Raw genomic sequence first — 18,521 nt, 5'->3', positions numbered from 1 at the left:
TTCATTTTCGACACATTTATGTTTTCATCGCAAACCTACAATTGCAACAAATAAATCACTCAAACCAAACAAATTCCTGCAAATAAAACCAGACACAACCCTCTTTAACCAAATGTTGTTGAGTGGGAACAACCAGGAATTGTTGCTGTTTTAAACCTGTTTTGTAAAAGTCTATAAACGCACATTTTTGTGATGATTTAATTAAAAAGTTTAGTACAAACCGCTTTACTTAATGCGGTTAAAAAACATTTTATGTCACACCAATAAAAATATTTACAAACATTAAACAATTTTATTAAAAGGTCGATTTGTGGAAGCTTAATTTTATTTGCAAAACACATTTTTATATATTTACCAAGGTCATTTTTTAATTAAATATACTTAGCTTAGTCCGCATTTTTTAAAATAAGGAAAACAAGCTTTGTTAAATATGAAATTGAAGGACATGAATATAAACAGTAAAAGCAGCTAACAGGATTTCGACATATCTGGATAAATTATTTTACCTAAAAGTTAAAATATATATTTTTGCAATAACGTTTAATTGAGCAACAATATCAAAATATTAATGTTATTTTTAACTTGCTCTGAATCACACTGAACTATTTCTTACAAAGAACAAAACTAGGCTTCTTACAACTTATTTCAAAGTAATACTTTTTTATTAATACATATTTAGAAAAAAAACATTAACTGAAATTGTGTTAACTGATTTTAAAATTGAAAAAACTAATAAATCTCATTCGAACAATTACGGCTGTTCGAGTTTCATTGTAAACCTAGCCTAGCGTTTATGATGAATGGGCGATTGTTGCGAGACAATGGCATCAACAATCGATAAGAAGTATTCCATTGTTGGCAGATAAGGAGGAGATTAAAACGAATAAATCCAAATTAATCCCCTGCGATTTTTACATTCTCTAATGTACGAGCGTAAGGCTCATGACGAAATGCAAACAATAATATCAACACGATATTAACAAAATGGAACTTATACTTTTGTTTCAAGACATTTCAAGGTGGTAAAATTAATATAAAAATATTATGTCAATTAGTGACAAATAACTTGCGAATAAGTAATTAATCTTAAACCATGTTGCACTAAATATGGGATAAAAGAAATTACCTTGACCCTTGCAAGATAAATGTCGACCTTAATTCCTGATCCGTAACAGCAGAATAATCTAGCACAGCTAGCAATTTAGGTTAGACACTTTTTACAGATCTTAAAAGACACAATTAAACAGATCTAAACTTTTTAGATCCGTTAATTGTGTCTGACCTGAATTGCTAGCTGTCCTAGAGTATTTTCAACTGTAATCTTAAACAAGTAATAATTTGCGTCAGCGATAAAACTGTGACAACGGAAAACAAAATTGCGAAAAAAAAACATGAAAAATATTGGGGCAAATAAAAACACCCACATGTCGGCCATTGCACTTTGCATAACACAAACAAAACAAGCAAAACATAATGTAAAAATTGAACAATTGATTTTGCTACTAATAGGAAATATTTTCAGCACAATATTGCAAAACCACTCGACTTTAGCTAAATAACTTCATACATAGAGCTTTATGCAGATGTTGTAAGCTTTACAAAAGTAGGACTTTTTGCGGCAACAAGGTTTAGTTCATGGGCACCCCCATTGGGGGTTTAATGTGTGGGGGGGGGGGCACTTGCCCCACTCTGGAATTATAAAAAGCGATTTCATTTTTATTGTTTATAAGTGTAATATGTATTACTTTTGAACGTTATGGAATATTTTGTATTGAAATTTCAGCTGATATAAAATCGTACATATTAATATCGGTACTGAAAGTTAAGTTTAGTATAAATATTTTTTTTCTGCGGGCGCCTCCGAGCCAGGTGTTCACGGTTGACGGACCCCAGCTTATGTCCTTGACGTCCCGAATGGCCCTGATGAAACACCTCTAAGGTAACGCGTGTATGACGTATTCTTCTGATGACGTAATGTTCTCTTCCGAATAAATGTCTTCAATAAGTCGGTGATATTTTTGGACGACAGACTTTCGTTTAAGTTTCATAGTTGGGCCTGAGACAAAAAAAATACTGGAATTAAACCCAACAAAAGTATAAGTTGCGAAAAGACATTTTCTTTCTGCATAAGTTTGTCAACAATAAAACCGGAAATTATAGATCCTAATCAAAATAAATTTAAAGCTTACCGATCTCTCCTCCAGCCACCGAGAACTCATCCGACAAAACAACCCACTTCTTGATTTGTTGGGCACGGGATGTCGCCAGAGAGTTCACAACGATCAAACTTTCCTGAAAATAAAAATGCAGCAACGTTTACTACGTCATCAACAAATGACGTCAGACAATAAACCACTGACGTCATATTCTGAGTGTTCATTTGTGTTTGGACTTGAATTTACATGAGTTCATTTTTCAAGTTCAAAGTTTGTTTCATAAACTTTTTACCTCAATGGCCTTTATGACGAAACTATCAGCGCCCGACGTGATTGGCTGAAGGGTAGTGACGTCACTACCACAATGACGACAGAATTGGAGGGCGGGGGGTGAAAGGCTCCCCTCTTCGTTCTACAAATAACAAAGTTTGAAACAAAGTGTAAGTTGCGTTTTATTTGAACCCGGACAAATGTTTCCTCATTTAAACAACTCAGACACGAAATTATAAACCAGAAATAAATTGTAACTGATCAAAGTAAAAGTGGTTGTAGTCACGGTAATTCCCCCAACACAACATTGTATTCTGCTTATACCTGTGTTTTGTGTCAACTAACAATGTATTACTGGCAGCTACCAGGAGACTGCTTGGGATATTTGCCACGGAGTCCAAACAACGTAAAACACAAACTGTTTCACTTTTTTAGTTACTTGTGTTTCTCAAACTCCTGGGCCGCGACCCAAAATCGGCAATAACTGTCGTACTAGGGAAAAGTCTGTAATGTTGGGGAAGGTTAGCAACAAAGATGGCGGCCAGAATAACTTGGTTTGATAAAACTAAATGTAAAACTGGGATAAATTGTGTTTATTATTGAACAATATCGTTTCTGTTGAGAAACAACTCCGACATGAAAGTATCGGAAGCAACTCCCTTTATCTACCACACTATCTATGTGACGTCACACCGCAGTTGTCACGTCACAAGTGGTGCTTGCGAGATTAAAGGCGTTCACTTTGAGCTGTCAATCAAACAGTCTTAATAAGCACGTGATGTAATGCTTGGCTGCACACGACACCACTCATTATGACGTAACACTTGATGTCTCGCCGTTAGTTTTGGTTCTCATAAGTTTCAACTTCGATATTTCTTAAAAGTATTTTGCAAGTTTTACACGGATTGTTCTTGCTACAAACTTGCTTATATTTTATCGCATTATTACGTCATAGAACCTTGATTGTAACGAGTAGGGAAAGAAACCTCCTTCGATCCCCGACGAGGAAGGCTGATCCGATGAGGGGAAGGGATTGCGTCACCCTTTGTTCGATTTGAGTAGGGGAGACGTTTTCTCCCCCGGCTGTGATCAGCAGGTCTGTAAGAGTTTATAAGAATTAATCCATTTTTTTATTGTTACTTTTTTTATCGAAAGTACCAAATATAAATCAGTGTGCTTACAAAAAGCTTGTCAGATCTGATCTGCGGCTGGCGTCCATAACAGAACATCACAATCAGTTTTGACAAGCGGAGTATTTCATTAAAACTACGAATGTAAAGACTTTCCAAGCAACATTAATTATCGCGATAAATATCGGACAGAACCGATACTGCGAAGCTCTTATGTCGTCACACTCACCTTTGATGCGACCTGTGACGTAAAGAAAGCCATCGTCATCAAACCGACCTACGTCACCGGTGTGCAGCCACCCGGAACGATCAACGGCCTCGTGTGTGCACTCAGGCATGTCGAGGTACCCCATCATAATGTTGCGACCCCAGAGAAGAATCTAAACATTGAATCGTTTTGAGAATAGAAAAAGTGTACATTGTGACGTCATCCGCGACTTTTAACCTTCAAAGCCCGAACCTCAAGGTCACGAGTTACTTCAGCTTTAAAATGGCTACAAAACTATTATAATTTAAGGTTCAACTTATTTTATTCGAGTGAGATTATGACATCACAAACATCGTGTTACCTCGCCGCTCTCATCCATTTTTGTGAGGACTCCGGGCAAAGTACGGCCCACTGATTGGATTTTGAACTGCCCAGGTTTCTGGTCGCATACAACGTGAGGACCTGAAGGAGGTAAGGGAATAAAACGTAAGCTACACACGGAGGTAAAAGTTCAATTGCACAAATCCCAAGACCACGGTTTAAAATGAAACTTTGAAGCAAAAACCCGGTTAATTTTAAAGTTCTGTTTTTTGCTTTTTATCCCAACATTCATCGTTTCGAGTTTCACCTTAGTTCCGAAGAACGTCTTGCTTTTCTCGAGTCAATTTTTTGAATTCTTAACTTCTTAAATTAATATTTTGGAAAGTTAACCTGAAGCCAAGAATATTTTTCGGCAGCTTTGGTTTTCATCTTAGGTTAAAGGTCAAAGTTCACCTGTTGATTCACTCAACCCGTACATCTGCACAACCGCCACGTGGTGGCACCACAGAGCGCGTTGAACGTCATCAGCTAGCGGTGCCGCCGAGGATACTAACAAGTCGCACCGATTTAATCCTAGGGAGGAGCGCACCTTCTTGAAGAGAAAGAAATCAGCCAAGCGGAACCCCAGAGAATTCCCCTCAATTCTACCAAGAACAATATTGTTACGTCACTATCAAATAAGTTTTTTTTTATATGGAAAAACTTTTTAAATCCATGGTTACAAAAGTAGCTTATGTCAAGATTTGTTTGTCCCTGTAATTCGAAGAAATATATTTACTTAAATAGAATCTATAATTACAAAAAGTAGCTGATTAAATTGACAAGCGAGTTAGTTTTATATCATTACCCATCATTTTGGAAAAAAAAAATCGTATTATTACAGCATGGCAAAATATTCCAATAAAATAGCGGATTGCGCGCATATTACTTTGATTTCAATAAATCTATAGTTACAAAAAGTAACTCCTGCAAAATTTATTCAAACAGAGTTGAATTGCAGAAGCAAAGCTGCAAATATTCACATAAAAAGCTTCGCAACAACTTCGAGCTTGATATTTGCCAAGCATCACGTGACTTCGTGGGTGTGTCACGTGACTGTTTGCTCAGCCCACGCAGGGGATTCCCCAAGTGTGGAATGCGGCGCAAAAAAATGACATTCGAGTGTTAAAAGGTATGACCTTTATATGACCTTTACAGTATTGGACGAACACAATTACATAAAACTTTTTTGGGTTGGAATAAAAACGTTAATTTAGTTTGTTAAAAAATGTTTTCAATCTCTTACATCAACGGACAGAAAGTAAATATAAATCCCAAAATTTCATAAAAAGCAACAGTTTTTAAGAAGCTTTTACAATTTGTGAACTTATAGTGTTGGTGGCATTGTTATTACGCTACAACCCACTTCCATCCAACCCCACTCACCCCATGGAAGCGTCGGTGAGCGACTTGAGCCCGATATTTTCGCTCCATTCCCTCAAGTTCCTCTGCAAGTTCCCAACATCACCAGATGAAAAGCTGAGACTCTGCGCGATCTTCTCCCAAACCCGAGGAACGGCGAAGAACTTGGTGGGTTCAACTCTCCTCAGACTTTGTGTCAACGCGCCCTGAACAAATACCAAGTTATTACGTCACAACCAAGCTTCTTGGCCTATTGGCCACCTAACAATAAGGTCAATAAGCTTTAAGCATAACTTGGTTTATAACCAGTCAGCACAGTTATGTCTTTCCAGTCCTTTGCGAAAAAGTTTGCTGGCCCAGTTATGCCGCTTTAAAGAATCGTTAATGCACAAGCTATCGACGATTTTTGAAGTATTGTGTTAAATTATTCACTTTGTGTCGTTTTATTCTAAGGTCAAATTTATTTACATTGCAACAAACAGTTAAAATAACTACTTGTTTAGGGGAGGTCAATTGTTGTTTTGGTTTAAACTGCAAGGTTTGTGACGTCATAATTTAGCTATGTCATGTTCACTGCATAAGTATCGATGAAAGTGCGACGAGACAATGGGCTACCGTCGCGTAGTGTGACGTAATATTTAGGGGTAATGGGAGACAATAGAAGGGACTTTGTAGTGTTTGTCCTTGGGGCGGTGTTGAAGGTCACGCGAGAAAGAACCACGTGTTAAGTCACGTGATGCATGACGTTGGGAGAATTGGATTCTACTTTCTCCCAGGAACCACGTGTTGGCAGAGGTCATTGTACCGCTGCAAGGTCACACATTCTCGGGAGTGCTTTATTCTGCCACGTCTCATGATAATGATCTCGCCACTTAACTAAAGATGCCCGAAAGTTTGTGTTCCGATAACGATATTTTAGACATAAGTGTATCGCGAACTGATACCAAGTGACGAAATTACTACGTCACAATAAGCAAAAGAAATTACATCAAAAATAATCGAACGATATATATTTCCAGGTTTTATGCCAAAATTACTTTAAAGTCAGAAAGTAAGGTCTTGTTAATTTACGTTTTAGTTGATAAATTTACCTTCAAGATGAACAAATATTAGAAGGTGGAAAAATATTGGAGCAAGACTGAAATCCCAATCTCCGTTTGTCCCTAAATGTCGGACGAACAACGACTAACCCCCCTCCCCCCATCCCACCCACTCACACACACTTACCACAGAGCGACAAACAGACGAACCCAAGAATATTGTCATTATTTATTCAGGACCGGAATGTCGCGTCCTTCCTTTATGATGTCATAACCGCGGCATTTTTATGAATGGAACGCGGGATTTAAGCTTTTTTATCAACCCTCGCATTCCACCCACACAAGCTTGTTAGTAGAAGGACAATGGCTTCGTTTGTGACATAACAATCGACAAAAAGCGGCATGTTGTGATGTTACAATCACAATGAAGGGATTAGCAAGTTTTTGATCCGCATATTTAATAAACCGCTGAATGTTTCAAAGTTTTAACTTTGCAAATATTTTAGGCAAACGACGCACAACGTTTCACTTCTTTGTTCTCCGGAGTCGGTTTGTGCGAAGCCGACATTTGAAGATTTAATAATATAATAATTAAAATCCGAGCCTTGCCGTTTTAGTTCTTTATTTAAGGCATATTGGTCGATAAAAAATATAAAGTTTTAACTGAATTTAGTTAAGATCAGCCGCCATACTTACTCAAAATGGACCGAAGTGAAATCACTTTTAGTTTCTAACCAATTTTTTACAGAAACAAAACTTTTTGCGCTTTTTGCAAGCTGACGTCGCAAGTTGCTTCCTAATAAACAACTTTGAGCTATTAGAAGCGACACTTAACGATAATACTGGCCACATATTCATCCGCGCACCTTTAGAACGTCGTGTGGCGCGAAGTGTAGGGTATTCCCCGCCACCAAGGTCGCCCAGAGGTCACACATTTGTGCTGCGATGTGCGAGAGTGGAAGATACGAGAGGAGAACTTCGTGCTCCATCTGCAGGTGCGACACCAAGTGGCGGGCTGTGCTGCACACCTGCAACAACATATCCATCAGCGGGAAACAAATATTCATCCGCGGGTGTTAGAGTTAGAGTCGGTATCACGTTAAATTTATCTTCACAGATGTTGAGAAATATATTGGGAAATTACTCAATTTAATTAATATTTATCTATCGATGAATGATTTTCTTAGAAAAGATGTTGAAAAACTGCTGCTCAACAAATAAACAAATAAGACGTTTTGGGTGAAATTATTCGAAGTTGTTGTGGAGAAAATCAAAACAAGATAAGAATTTAAACCATGTTAAAAGCTTACGTTATCGTGACTCAGCAAAACTCCCCTCGGGTCGCCAGAAGTCCCGGATGTGAATATTACTTGACAACATTGATTGGCGCGCTGTGATTGGACGATATCGCGAACACGTGACTCGCTGACGTCATCACCCGCGTCGAGGAAGGACGACCACTAGGGGGCGGAATACGTTTAGAAAAGTTAAACTTGATTGTTTATTTGATAAATTGAAAAGGAAAATGCTAGCTGTGTCAAAGTTTTGTGTATTTCTGTGTTTATGAGCCAATCTACAAATTTGTTACAATATACGTAGATACAAATGCACAACAAATACAAACGCTTGGATCATGATTTATGACTTCAAGTCAAGTTTTGTTGAATACGTGAATGGGCCAGTAGAGTAATACTTCATTAAACCACTTCAAACTCTTGCGAATAACTTACTTAATTTACAACAACATATTTTATGCTAGTTGTCTGTATCTTGGGTCATGAGGTGTTCACAAAACTCATACTTGGGCGCACTTAAAATAGCTTGGGAGCCACTGGTATACAGAAACAAACAAACACAAACACCTGTCGTTTTGCTCACCGAATAAACGCACACGTCTTCGGTTTTGGGGATTCCCCTGTACTGGACAGCAACCTTTAGGTGGGGGAGACCATCCCATACCTACGTCACAATAACAGGTGACAACGTCACAATAATGTGTCGGCTACGTCACAATAATATGTCGGCTACGTCACAATAATATGTCGGCTACGTCACAATAAGAAGTGACAATATAATATGGACTACGTCACAATAGGAATGTCGGATAATATCGGATCGGAGCCGATCCCTGATGCCAAGTTGCAACATCGGCACCTGATGCTAAATTAACATAGGAGCGATGATTTGCGATTAAAAGTAAGATTTTCTCCCTTAAGTAAATTTATTAAAAATTAATAAGTTAGCAACTGGAGGGAAATAAAAAAGTATATTTTTGCCTATCAACCTGGAAAATAACCTTGGAGTGTTTTAATTTCATCTATCCGCTTGTGTAAGGAATGACGTCGTTTAGTCGCGATACTTTTTTCCCAAATATCGTTATCGTTATCGTTATCGGAATCAAAGGTTTTACTGAAAAAAAAAATTAATAAATTTTGATTTTGCCGCTTTGTAATTCGCAACATGTTCATACTCGGCAATATGACCGGAGATTATTCGCAAATACTCGTTATTAATTGGTAAATACTCGTATGTACCCGCCTTCAATATTTTGTCGAGTTGTGTTTTATCTTCCACTACCACGATGTTAGCTTTGGTGATTTGTAGAATGTGGCGACAAGCTTCTGAATTGTTGGTCGTATAAATGCCGCACCCGGCGCCCCTACAAACAACACTTCACATATGATGGAACAAGTCAATTCAGTAAAGCAGGGTTCTTAACCATGGACCCTTTGGATCGCTTGGGGGTACGTGGGTTAATTTTGGGGGTACTTGGGTTAAATTTGGGGGGTACTTGAGACCTCATTGAAATCCTGTTGTCCAATTTAAAAAAATGAAACAAATTTTTAAAAGATAAGTTAATATCAAAAAACGCTTTGGTATTTAGACTTTATATTGGTTTCACATTTGTGGGATTAAAAGAGAGTTAAGCATAATTGTTTTATGATGTCATCTCTAAATATCCCACGCCGGCCCTGGCCAACCGGAACCGAAATAATTTTAGGGTCTCCATTGAAAAAGTTTAAGAACCACTGACTTAAAAGTAGAATCCAACATAATATATATAATTTAGGCTGAAATTCAGGTTTTACTCCACACAAAATGCATTAAACTGTTGACGAGCTTCCGCACAACCGTAGTTCACTAGATCATGACGTCACTAGATCATGACGTGTAAACGACGATGAAATGTATCGAGTTATTTGAAAGGAAATCGCCTTTTAATGTAGAGCTACATAGTATATGTATTATACAGATTTTAAACTAACTTTTCAAGCCATTGAAATTCCTTAAACTTCGCATTTTTTCAGATAAGCTAAATATTTGCCACTAGGAGTGTGCAGGAGCTGGTGTTGATTTTATGAATCAGATTTTTCTTTTTATGATAAAGTAATTATATTTAGCCGATAAAATGATGCCAATAAAACGAAATCATCGTAAAACATCGGCGAAGAATTAAAAGTTCCTGCTTCAACGAAGCAATAAAAAACTTGTTGAAAGATTCGGAAAGTTTGCTTGAGTGGGAGGTTAACAACCGGGGAATACCCTACTATGTTTGGTGATAAACATGCGCTGGAAAATTTCCGGGTAAAATTGGTTTATTTACGTCACAGACGCCATTATTACGAAGAACATGTTTCGTTGAAATGTATTTTTGTAAATGAGTCCATTTGTTTTTGACAAGCCCGGTTACGGCAGAATTAAAAAATATCTCATGTTTGTGTTTCTCCGCAGATAACCAAAACAAACACGAACAAAACGCGAAGTACATTGTCACACGATATCGCGGTCCATTGTTTCCATATTCCTCAAAGGAATTCATACATTATCGCGTCATAATGCCCTTCTGGGCCACAATAATGGCAACATTACTTAAGGGAATCGAAATAACGTCAAACTAACTGAGTTTCCTGACGCAAAATCAAATTTGGCTTAAACACATGATTAAGAAGACCTTTCTTTATTTATTTTACTTAATTAACTGTTGGTATGACGTCATTTGGCATCAAACGACTTATTTTCACGATATCAAGCATCGGACAGAACTTGCCCGATACTCGAGTGGTGAGATGTTCATGCAGCAGCCTTGTAAGCAGCGTGACGGTTTATCACGGTTGGATGATTACCTAACGACCAAACACTTGCGTCTAGTAGGAAGTCGAGCCCTCAAGGGCAAATATTTGTCCTTGTGGATGACGTCACGGGTGCTTACCCTGCCAAGATGGCGCCGAGGTTTGCGATGAGCCAGTGAGGAGAATTGAAGCCCAGGATGCAAACTCCTCTGAAGCGAGCAAGTCCGACCTGAGGAAATAACTGTGAATCACAAGCGCTATTGTGACGCAATTGTGACGCGATAAAGACTGGCGCGACGTCTGAACGTGGTAAATGATGAGAAATGATTGAGGTTTGGCTCCAAACTTTACAACTTTCAGGCAACGGTTTCCCGACAACCTGGGGCTTTCCCTTATATGTGCCACGTAATGTTGCTTGAACTTTTCTCGAACTTTGGAGCAAAGCATCTGAACAGCGGCCCTTTTATCGCGGCAACCAACTACTATTCGTAAGCATAACAGCGGAGTTTTGGCGACCCGACTCTCCTAACAGAGTTTTTACGCCAACAAACGTAAGACATTGGCAGAAATAAGTTCAAACTTAAGCCATCCTTGCGTATTTCTCTCCACAATTTTCTCAACTAATAAATCTTATACAGAAACTCTCAACAAATCTAACAATGTGGACGCTACAGTCGGCGACGCAAGCAAATCATGCCTCGATTAAATCTAGGGTCGAGACCCATGGGAGAAGAAACATTGATTTAAAGCAGCGGACCCAAAACTGGGTCCATGGAGTTTAAAGGATTAAAAATACACTGACCGATAGAATTTATTTTTAAGAATAATAAATAAATTTTTTTTCATTTTTACAGCTTGTGTGAAGAAAAAACACTTATACATGAACATTAATTGGAGTGTTTAACTAAATATTTCACCTCCTACATCTGGTTTAAATGAGATAAGATCCTCCAATATTTTAAGGCCGTAAAATATGTCCACCAAGTGAAGACTACTGTGTTGTGGGGGTTTGTGCAACCGTAGCGTATAGTAATGCCTGAAAGTATATCTCCACACTTTCTGCTAAGGAAGCTTGTATTTCCCAAAACACACAAAAGACAGGAATGTTAGTCACGTGACCCGGGTTCCTACATAGTGACGTAATAAAAGGCGGAGTTAAGTAAATACAATAAAACTATCTCCGGTTACAAGGTTGGGTTAAGTGGCGATTCTTGTTCCACCAGTTGTCCGTTAGTTTAGCTCGGCAAACCACATTCCGCTATTCACAACATTGTTACTATACGTGGTCGGTCAAGCGTGACATTACGTAACCCCCCAAAGTATGTTTTATTGATGTTCAGGGATGGGCAAGCGTGGGCGTAGGGGACAATAACCCCCTCCCTAACCAAACACTACAACAAATATAGAACACTTTGCGTCAATCACGTCACAAATAGACGTTTGTTACTCACAATGCCCCAGGGGAGAGTTGGAACGCACGCTACTTGCGTCCGAAGCGTTGTCTGCTGTTACGTCACAGAACGTACGTTAATATGTAGCGTTGTTGAGTGTGCGGTTAAAACAAATGGTAGTTGTTACGTCACAAAGGAACGAAGCGTCCGCCGATCAAGGTTAAGATCAAAGCTGAATTAACGTTTTACTCCGGTTTCATTTGCGGTTTAGCCGCGTTAAAATGAACTCAGCACCAATATACAGTGACTAGTCATTATACACGCAACAATTGAACCGCATAATGATCATGGTGACATCACAGACTTACCTTGACGCATGACTTAGCAAATCTCCAGGCCTGGTCATAATACTGCCGGTAGTTCCATGTGAGTGTTACCTCTGGTTCGGGATGGTGGACCAGCGCTAACCTTTCCTCGTGTTGCTTCACCGCACAGAGCAGCATCTCGCCAACCTAACAACATAAGGATGTCGGTGACACTTGGCTTATTTTGGTATTCAACGAACAAAAAGGTTAAGGAATTTGTCACGAAATGTTATTTGGTTTCAATTTAAATTAAAACCAAATACCAAATAAATACATTAAATACTGTTTCAGACTTTAGCTTATTATCTAACGACTTACTTGTAATTAAAATTCAAAACAAATCTTTACACATTTACTCACTAATAAGACAAACTAGTTGTATCTGCAGATTGAAAAGCTCTAATAATGGATGTGCCGAAGCCATATTAGCCATGTGTTACGATAACTGTTACTGCACAAAATTTGTAGGTTGGGCACAACACAACAAAGGACATAAGTGTTTTTGGGCTTAAGGTGCTCACAACAAACCTTGCTACGGCATCGCCTGCGAGTCTAAACAAAAGACCAGACCACTGTGAAACTTTCACGTTGGAACTTCATGGCCCAAAAAGTTTTCACATTACTGCTGTTTTTATACGTTTTCGTGAATTGTTTGTATTTCAATTATCTTCGACCAAATAAGGCGAGGTTTTTGTTCGTCGGGGCGTGGGACAGGTGTTCCCAAGAGTAGGACACTTGTGACGTCATAGAGTAGCGCGCGAGGTAATTCACACCCTTGACAACAGGAAGGCTTTGATCTATTTCAGGGTAAACTACGACATTCCATGGTCGTTACAAGAGTGGAAATCTAAACTTGATAGAAGTGTTTGTTTGATTTCCTTGATGTTCAAATGACTAATTATAAAAATATTTATACAAGCTTTTACTTCTTCCATTGGTTTATATTTCCGCAGAACTGTTGGCTTTGAAGCTGCTTCAAGATTGCTTTAAATGGTCTACTCTGCGCTTAGCTACTAGCGTTCTGCGATTTCTACAACTCCTTAGAAAAATATTATTTTTATACAGATCATGCTCTTACATGGAACTTTATTTTTGGAGCATTTGTCATTGAACTATGGCTCACAGGTTGTACACGATTTATTACACTAATTCGCAACTTAATATTGGTAAGGAGATGTTTCTAGAGATCTCTGATGCAGTATTTAGCTTTACAAGTTTAAAAACTAGTTTCTGACCTTAATATTGACACAAATCATCAGTAGTTTTACACCAAGGTCCACTCACGGTTTCATAGCATGGTTCCCCGGGATCGTTGCTGTTTATCCTGATATCCACGGCTTGTGTGACATCAGAAGTTGTGAAGCAACCCTCAGTGTGATCTGCCAGCAAGTCAAGCCTCTTCGCTGCTGAACAACCACAACATTACGCTTGCTCATTCAACCGTACATCTGCCAATTGTTACGCACTACAAGCAAACAATTGCTTCGCGCGACGTGATGGAACGACTGCCAAACTGGCCTTTACACATTTCAAATAACCACTCCCTCATACAAAATAACCCGCCTAACGTTTTCAAAACCTATTATTTTGCTGATATTCTTACAGTTGAGTTATTTAATGTGGTGTCCAAACTGATTAAATTTCAACCAGCTTTTTAAATGTAATTTCCTGTATGAAGATTTCTCAATTTGTGTTAATAGATTTTATTTTTAGTTTCTACCAGTTTAAAAGGTTATAGATGACTTGATATTTAATAATACCTTAACTAACTTTAAATCCTTTTATGTTTCCCAATTGTACTACAACTGTAACTGTATCTATCATAACACCATTCAAAGGAATCCTAAAACTGGTTGGGTTAAATAACTAGAATAACAAACATGCTAAATTAATTAAACTCTGTCCGTTAAAACAAATATTTTTTGACAACATTTTATTTAGAGCATATTTTTGCCCAATAAATTTGTGCTGTGGTCACGGCAAGGTGAAAGAAATAAGAAGAAATTTGAAATGTTGGACAAACATAAGCATTCTATGACATCAAAGGCAGAGCGAAATTAATTTGCTGATATTTTGGTCGAAAGCACTTGAGAATCTCACAACAAGCCGCTTAATACGTGTTAAGAGGTATACAACTACAATATATGAATAATTGAAGAGAGCACACATATAAGTTAAAAGCAGATGATTTCATTTCGCTAAAAAAACATTTGCTTATTTTACACAATAAATTCAAAACAAACTAAAAATTCTTTCAAGATGGGAAAGAAAATGATATAAAAAATAAAATATGAAATGCAAGGCACTTGTAGAGAGTTTATATGAATATCCAGTGGAATTAGTAGCATGGGAGTTAACCCACATTACATAAACACTGTAATACTGTACCAGATAAAATGCAATTCTGAAATAATAAAAGGCACAATAAAAACAAAGGCACAAAAATGAATATAAATAAAAGCACCGTTTTAAACAAAGTTATGATAAGCATGAGATGATACGATAATACAAGTAGACTTCAATGATTTTGTTAAATAGGCAAACATTCACCTACATACAAAGTAAACTTCATGCACTTACTTCCTCAGTTTAGCAACAAACTTGTTTTAACAGTAACAAATAAATACATGTGTGTATAAAAAGTTTCAAAATAAATTTGCACAAAATAAATGGCAGTGGCAACATAGATTCCAGAACAGGCAAAATTTAGGCTCAAAACTTTTATATTTAATTTAAAAAAATTAAATTTGTTTGTGTCACTGCCATTCAAATGGTATGTTATGGTGTCTAAACATTAATGCTCGGTGATTCGGGCAATTCGTCGCTACTTTCGATAATAACGCTGCCGGACGACAACGACAAGGTTGAGCCGATGTTTTGGTCGGTGAGCAACGGTAGATGATGTAAGTGGGCCGATGCCACCGGGCTCTTGTAAAGCACCGGGGCAGCAGGTTGCGGGTAAACAAACTCATTGTCTTCCCTGCTTGGGAAACTGAGGGACGTGTCGGGAATCTCGACCCCGTTGAAGGGGTCGTCACCATCGTCACGCTTCTCCGAGGTCACGCTTGGGTAGCTCGGAGGAACGACGTTGTTGTAGACGAACTCCCGGTGGCTCGATCCAGGACTTGAGTGGTTGCTAGGTAACGATTGTGCATGCGACTGCTCTGAGGCTACAGGGGAGTGGGGGGTGACGGCCGAAAGGGGGCCTTCATCGCGACCCATTTGTTCCTGGTGGATCCCACCATCGGGGCCGAAGGTCGTAACCTTGTGGCTTTTTACACTGCCGGTTGTGCTTAAGGGACTCCCCCCAATATACTGCATCTCGACCCCCTCTAGTGGTGGTTCGATGAGGTTGGAAGCGCTCCCCGAGAGCAGGTGTGCCGGTTGGTGCTTGACGATCGTGTCCAGCCCTTCATCAAGGGGGAGTTTGGCTTGGTGTAGATGAGAACTTGAAGCTTCGCTCTGTGGGTACGACCCCAACAATCCACTTTGCTCCTTTGCATCACCGCTTCGTTCCTTCTTACTGCCGTTAACGTACGGACCGCTCTTTGCCATCCCGTGGAGCCGCTGGCGCTTCTTCCCGTCACTCAAACTGCTCACCGACGGTCTGTTGCTAGGCAACCTTGGGCTGTGCGGTTCGTCGAGCACGGCTGGGGTTGAAGAAAGGTCGGACGATCCTCTTGTCTGTGACCCATTGTTGTTGGAGTTGAGGGGTCGGGTTACCTCGATTTCGGGGGAGTCCCGGGCTGGGGGGAGGCCGGACATCATCGGTTCACGCTCGACCGATGAAAAGAACCTCCCATCGACCAAAGCGACCGACGGGGGATCAACGTCGGGCGAGGCGTGCGAGGGGTAACCGTTCCACAAGTTGGGGGAGCGCTTCTTCTTGAATATGCAGTAAACACCAAGGCAGATGACGGCCGCGATGAGGATCGCGAGGCAAAGTCCAAGGACAGCTGCCACTTGAGGGGGTGAGTCCTGTGGGCCGGTGACCCCCCTAATTTCACATCGCCCCCCTCGAAAGTTGGGGTAGCACAGACACCTCTCACGTCCCTGATCACTGCAGCACAAACCGTTCACACAAAAGCTCGGGTTCTCGCAAGCTCCACAGTTCTTTACCGGTTTGATTTCTATGTCAAGCGTGTAAGTGACATTGATGTTGAGTACGTTGCTGTGGGCAACACAAATGTAAAGACCACTGTGCTTTGCTTTTGATGCATTTTTAATCGTCAACTTTGGAGATCTCCCCTTAGATACGCTGATACCTTTCGGAAGATTTGGTTTCTTCAGCTTCTCTCCATTAAAAGTCCAGTAAACCTGGTCGGGTTTTCCTTTCACCTTGCATTTCTCTGTGTGCTTAAATCCTTCCATAAGCTCAAGCGTTTTAGACTTCACTTTAAACTTTGGTGCGGTTAAAAGTTTCGTCAGAGTTTTTTTGTCTTTTCGTTTTGGCTTCTTCATTGGATTTACCACCAACCAGAAAAATCCTTTCTTGCTGGAAGGTTTTAGGAACAGCAAAGCTTTACCTTTCTTTACATCGATACAGTTTGGAAGTTTCCCAAAAGGGCCGATGCGTATCTTACTTTTTTTCTTTAATCCCCCGTTCTTGTTCTGAAAGACTTGGTCAACTTTTGCCGTCAAATTGTATCTTTTCTGGGAACCTTTGCCGACTTGGTCAACCTTTTTAAGCAGCCTTCCAACAATTACTATCGGAGCGTCGGTTGCAAGTTCCTTTACATTAGGTTTCTTGGGCAGAGAAGTGCAAGTCTGTCCAAAAACACTTTGTGCAAATATCGCACTCAAAATCAGGAAAACAATATAATGCATGTGATTTTCAGCTGAAGCTCTGCCAGAAAATTTAGTAATAAAGAATTCCCGGAATTTAAAGTCAAACTTTATTGTCTTAGCACCTAATAATGCGGACAAATGTGTTAGACAATAGAGATCTAAATAAGTGAGCTTACTCTAAAACTTGAAAGCTAAACTTGCTAATTCAATACATTTTTTGTAGTTTATCAAAAGCTCGGCTTTTACCATAATTAACACTTTAATTGGTGCTTGTCTAGAATCATACCACAATGCACAGTATTTAGTAATCAAGTTGGGGTGCTGGTTAGCGTTTAGGTTTGGGTGGGTTAGTTAATACTTGACCCAACCTCACTCAAACACCCAATGTTACCTCAACCCAAATGTTGTGGGCTGATTTAATAATTGTTTAACACTGTGGTAAAATTCTAGACCAGCGCCCTTAAATTTAAAAAGTCAGAAAAGTACCACATTTTAAAAACAGATGTTGGTGCCTAATGTTAGCTGCTCTATCATTTCTACATTTGTTTTACAACAAAAGTCAGTTTTAAAGCGGAATAAACCAAATATTGTATTAAAGATAAACCTCAGTATCTGCAAATGTTCTACAACCTGCGCTGTTTAAATATCAGCGTGGAAATTTACAAGAAGTAAAGTATTTAGTGGAGCCACAAATGTCCGGGCTCGACCCAGTTGCACTTTATAACTTCGCCTCCCACGCAAAACGGAGAAAAACAGGCCGTAGCGACGCCAGCCAAGCGTGACCGCCCAGATATACGCCGCGCGGCCGCATTGTTGGATTGTGACGTAACTATAGCACAGCGAGAATCTTTAGGAAGCGACGGGGAATTTATTGTCGCTAATGTTGCGTAATGCGCTGGGATTGGGAATTTGCTGGCCGTATTTTACGGGTTTTAAGGTATATTAGAATAGGTTTATAATTTAATGTAGCTGTTCTTTGACATATTTGTGCTGAAACATTTGTGGTATTCATTGTAGAGATCGTATTCACTAACCTTGATTTTATGTTGTTAAAATATGTTGTCGTGTGTACTCGAGGTTTTAGAATTGTTCTACACCTGGTATTAAGGCATCATATGTTAAATCGCCCGAGGCAGATTACCACAAGTGTTGGATCCACCTAATCGTTTCCGCTGCTTGGTAGTGAACCACGGCTATTGACACGAAATGTCCTTTAATACTTTGGTCGCTTCAACCAAGATAATATTAAAACCAAGTTTTTTGAATGACGTAACTGCTCACTAGCGCCTACTAGCGATCGACGTTACGACAAGTGCGTTTTATCCTCGCTTCAAAATCAGTTTTTTCATTAGCGCCAATTTCTCTACTTCTAAAACTACTT

General features: G+C 39.3%; 2 protein-coding genes across 2 annotated transcripts; both read right to left on the bottom strand.

Moving 5' to 3' along the window:
* Positions 1-1,455: 1,455 nt before the first annotated feature.
* On the bottom strand, positions 1,456-12,490 carry LOC146166371 (long-chain-fatty-acid--CoA ligase ACSBG2-like). Its single transcript, XM_083391996.1, has 14 exons — positions 12,356-12,490; positions 10,737-10,825; positions 9,065-9,185; positions 8,405-8,485; positions 7,837-7,986; positions 7,393-7,554; positions 5,511-5,692; positions 4,539-4,729; positions 4,126-4,226; positions 3,786-3,936; positions 3,385-3,524; positions 2,449-2,568; positions 2,190-2,292; positions 1,456-2,056 (listed from the first exon to the last, which is right to left on the bottom strand). The coding sequence occupies exons 1-14, from the start codon at positions 12,488-12,490 to the stop codon at positions 1,935-1,937; spliced, it is 1,848 nt and encodes a 615-aa protein (XP_083248122.1). The 3' UTR covers positions 1,456-1,934.
* A 1,794-nt stretch (positions 12,491-14,284) lies between these two features.
* Positions 14,285-17,813, bottom strand: LOC146166370 (uncharacterized). Its single transcript, XM_083382431.1, has one exon. It carries the CDS (start codon positions 17,177-17,179, stop codon positions 15,140-15,142), a length of 2,040 nt encoding a protein of 679 aa, XP_083238557.1. The 5' UTR covers positions 17,180-17,813; the 3' UTR covers positions 14,285-15,139.
* Positions 17,814-18,521: the final 708 nt, after the last annotated feature.

This window comes from Ascidiella aspersa, chromosome 1 (assembly GCF_963924565.1).
Source record: "Ascidiella aspersa chromosome 1, kaAscAspe10.2, whole genome shotgun sequence".
Lineage (NCBI taxonomy): Eukaryota > Metazoa > Chordata > Ascidiacea > Phlebobranchia > Ascidiidae > Ascidiella > Ascidiella aspersa.
The sequence above is the reverse complement of the archived record's forward strand: the minus strand, read 5'-3'. Positions and strand labels throughout refer to the sequence as shown.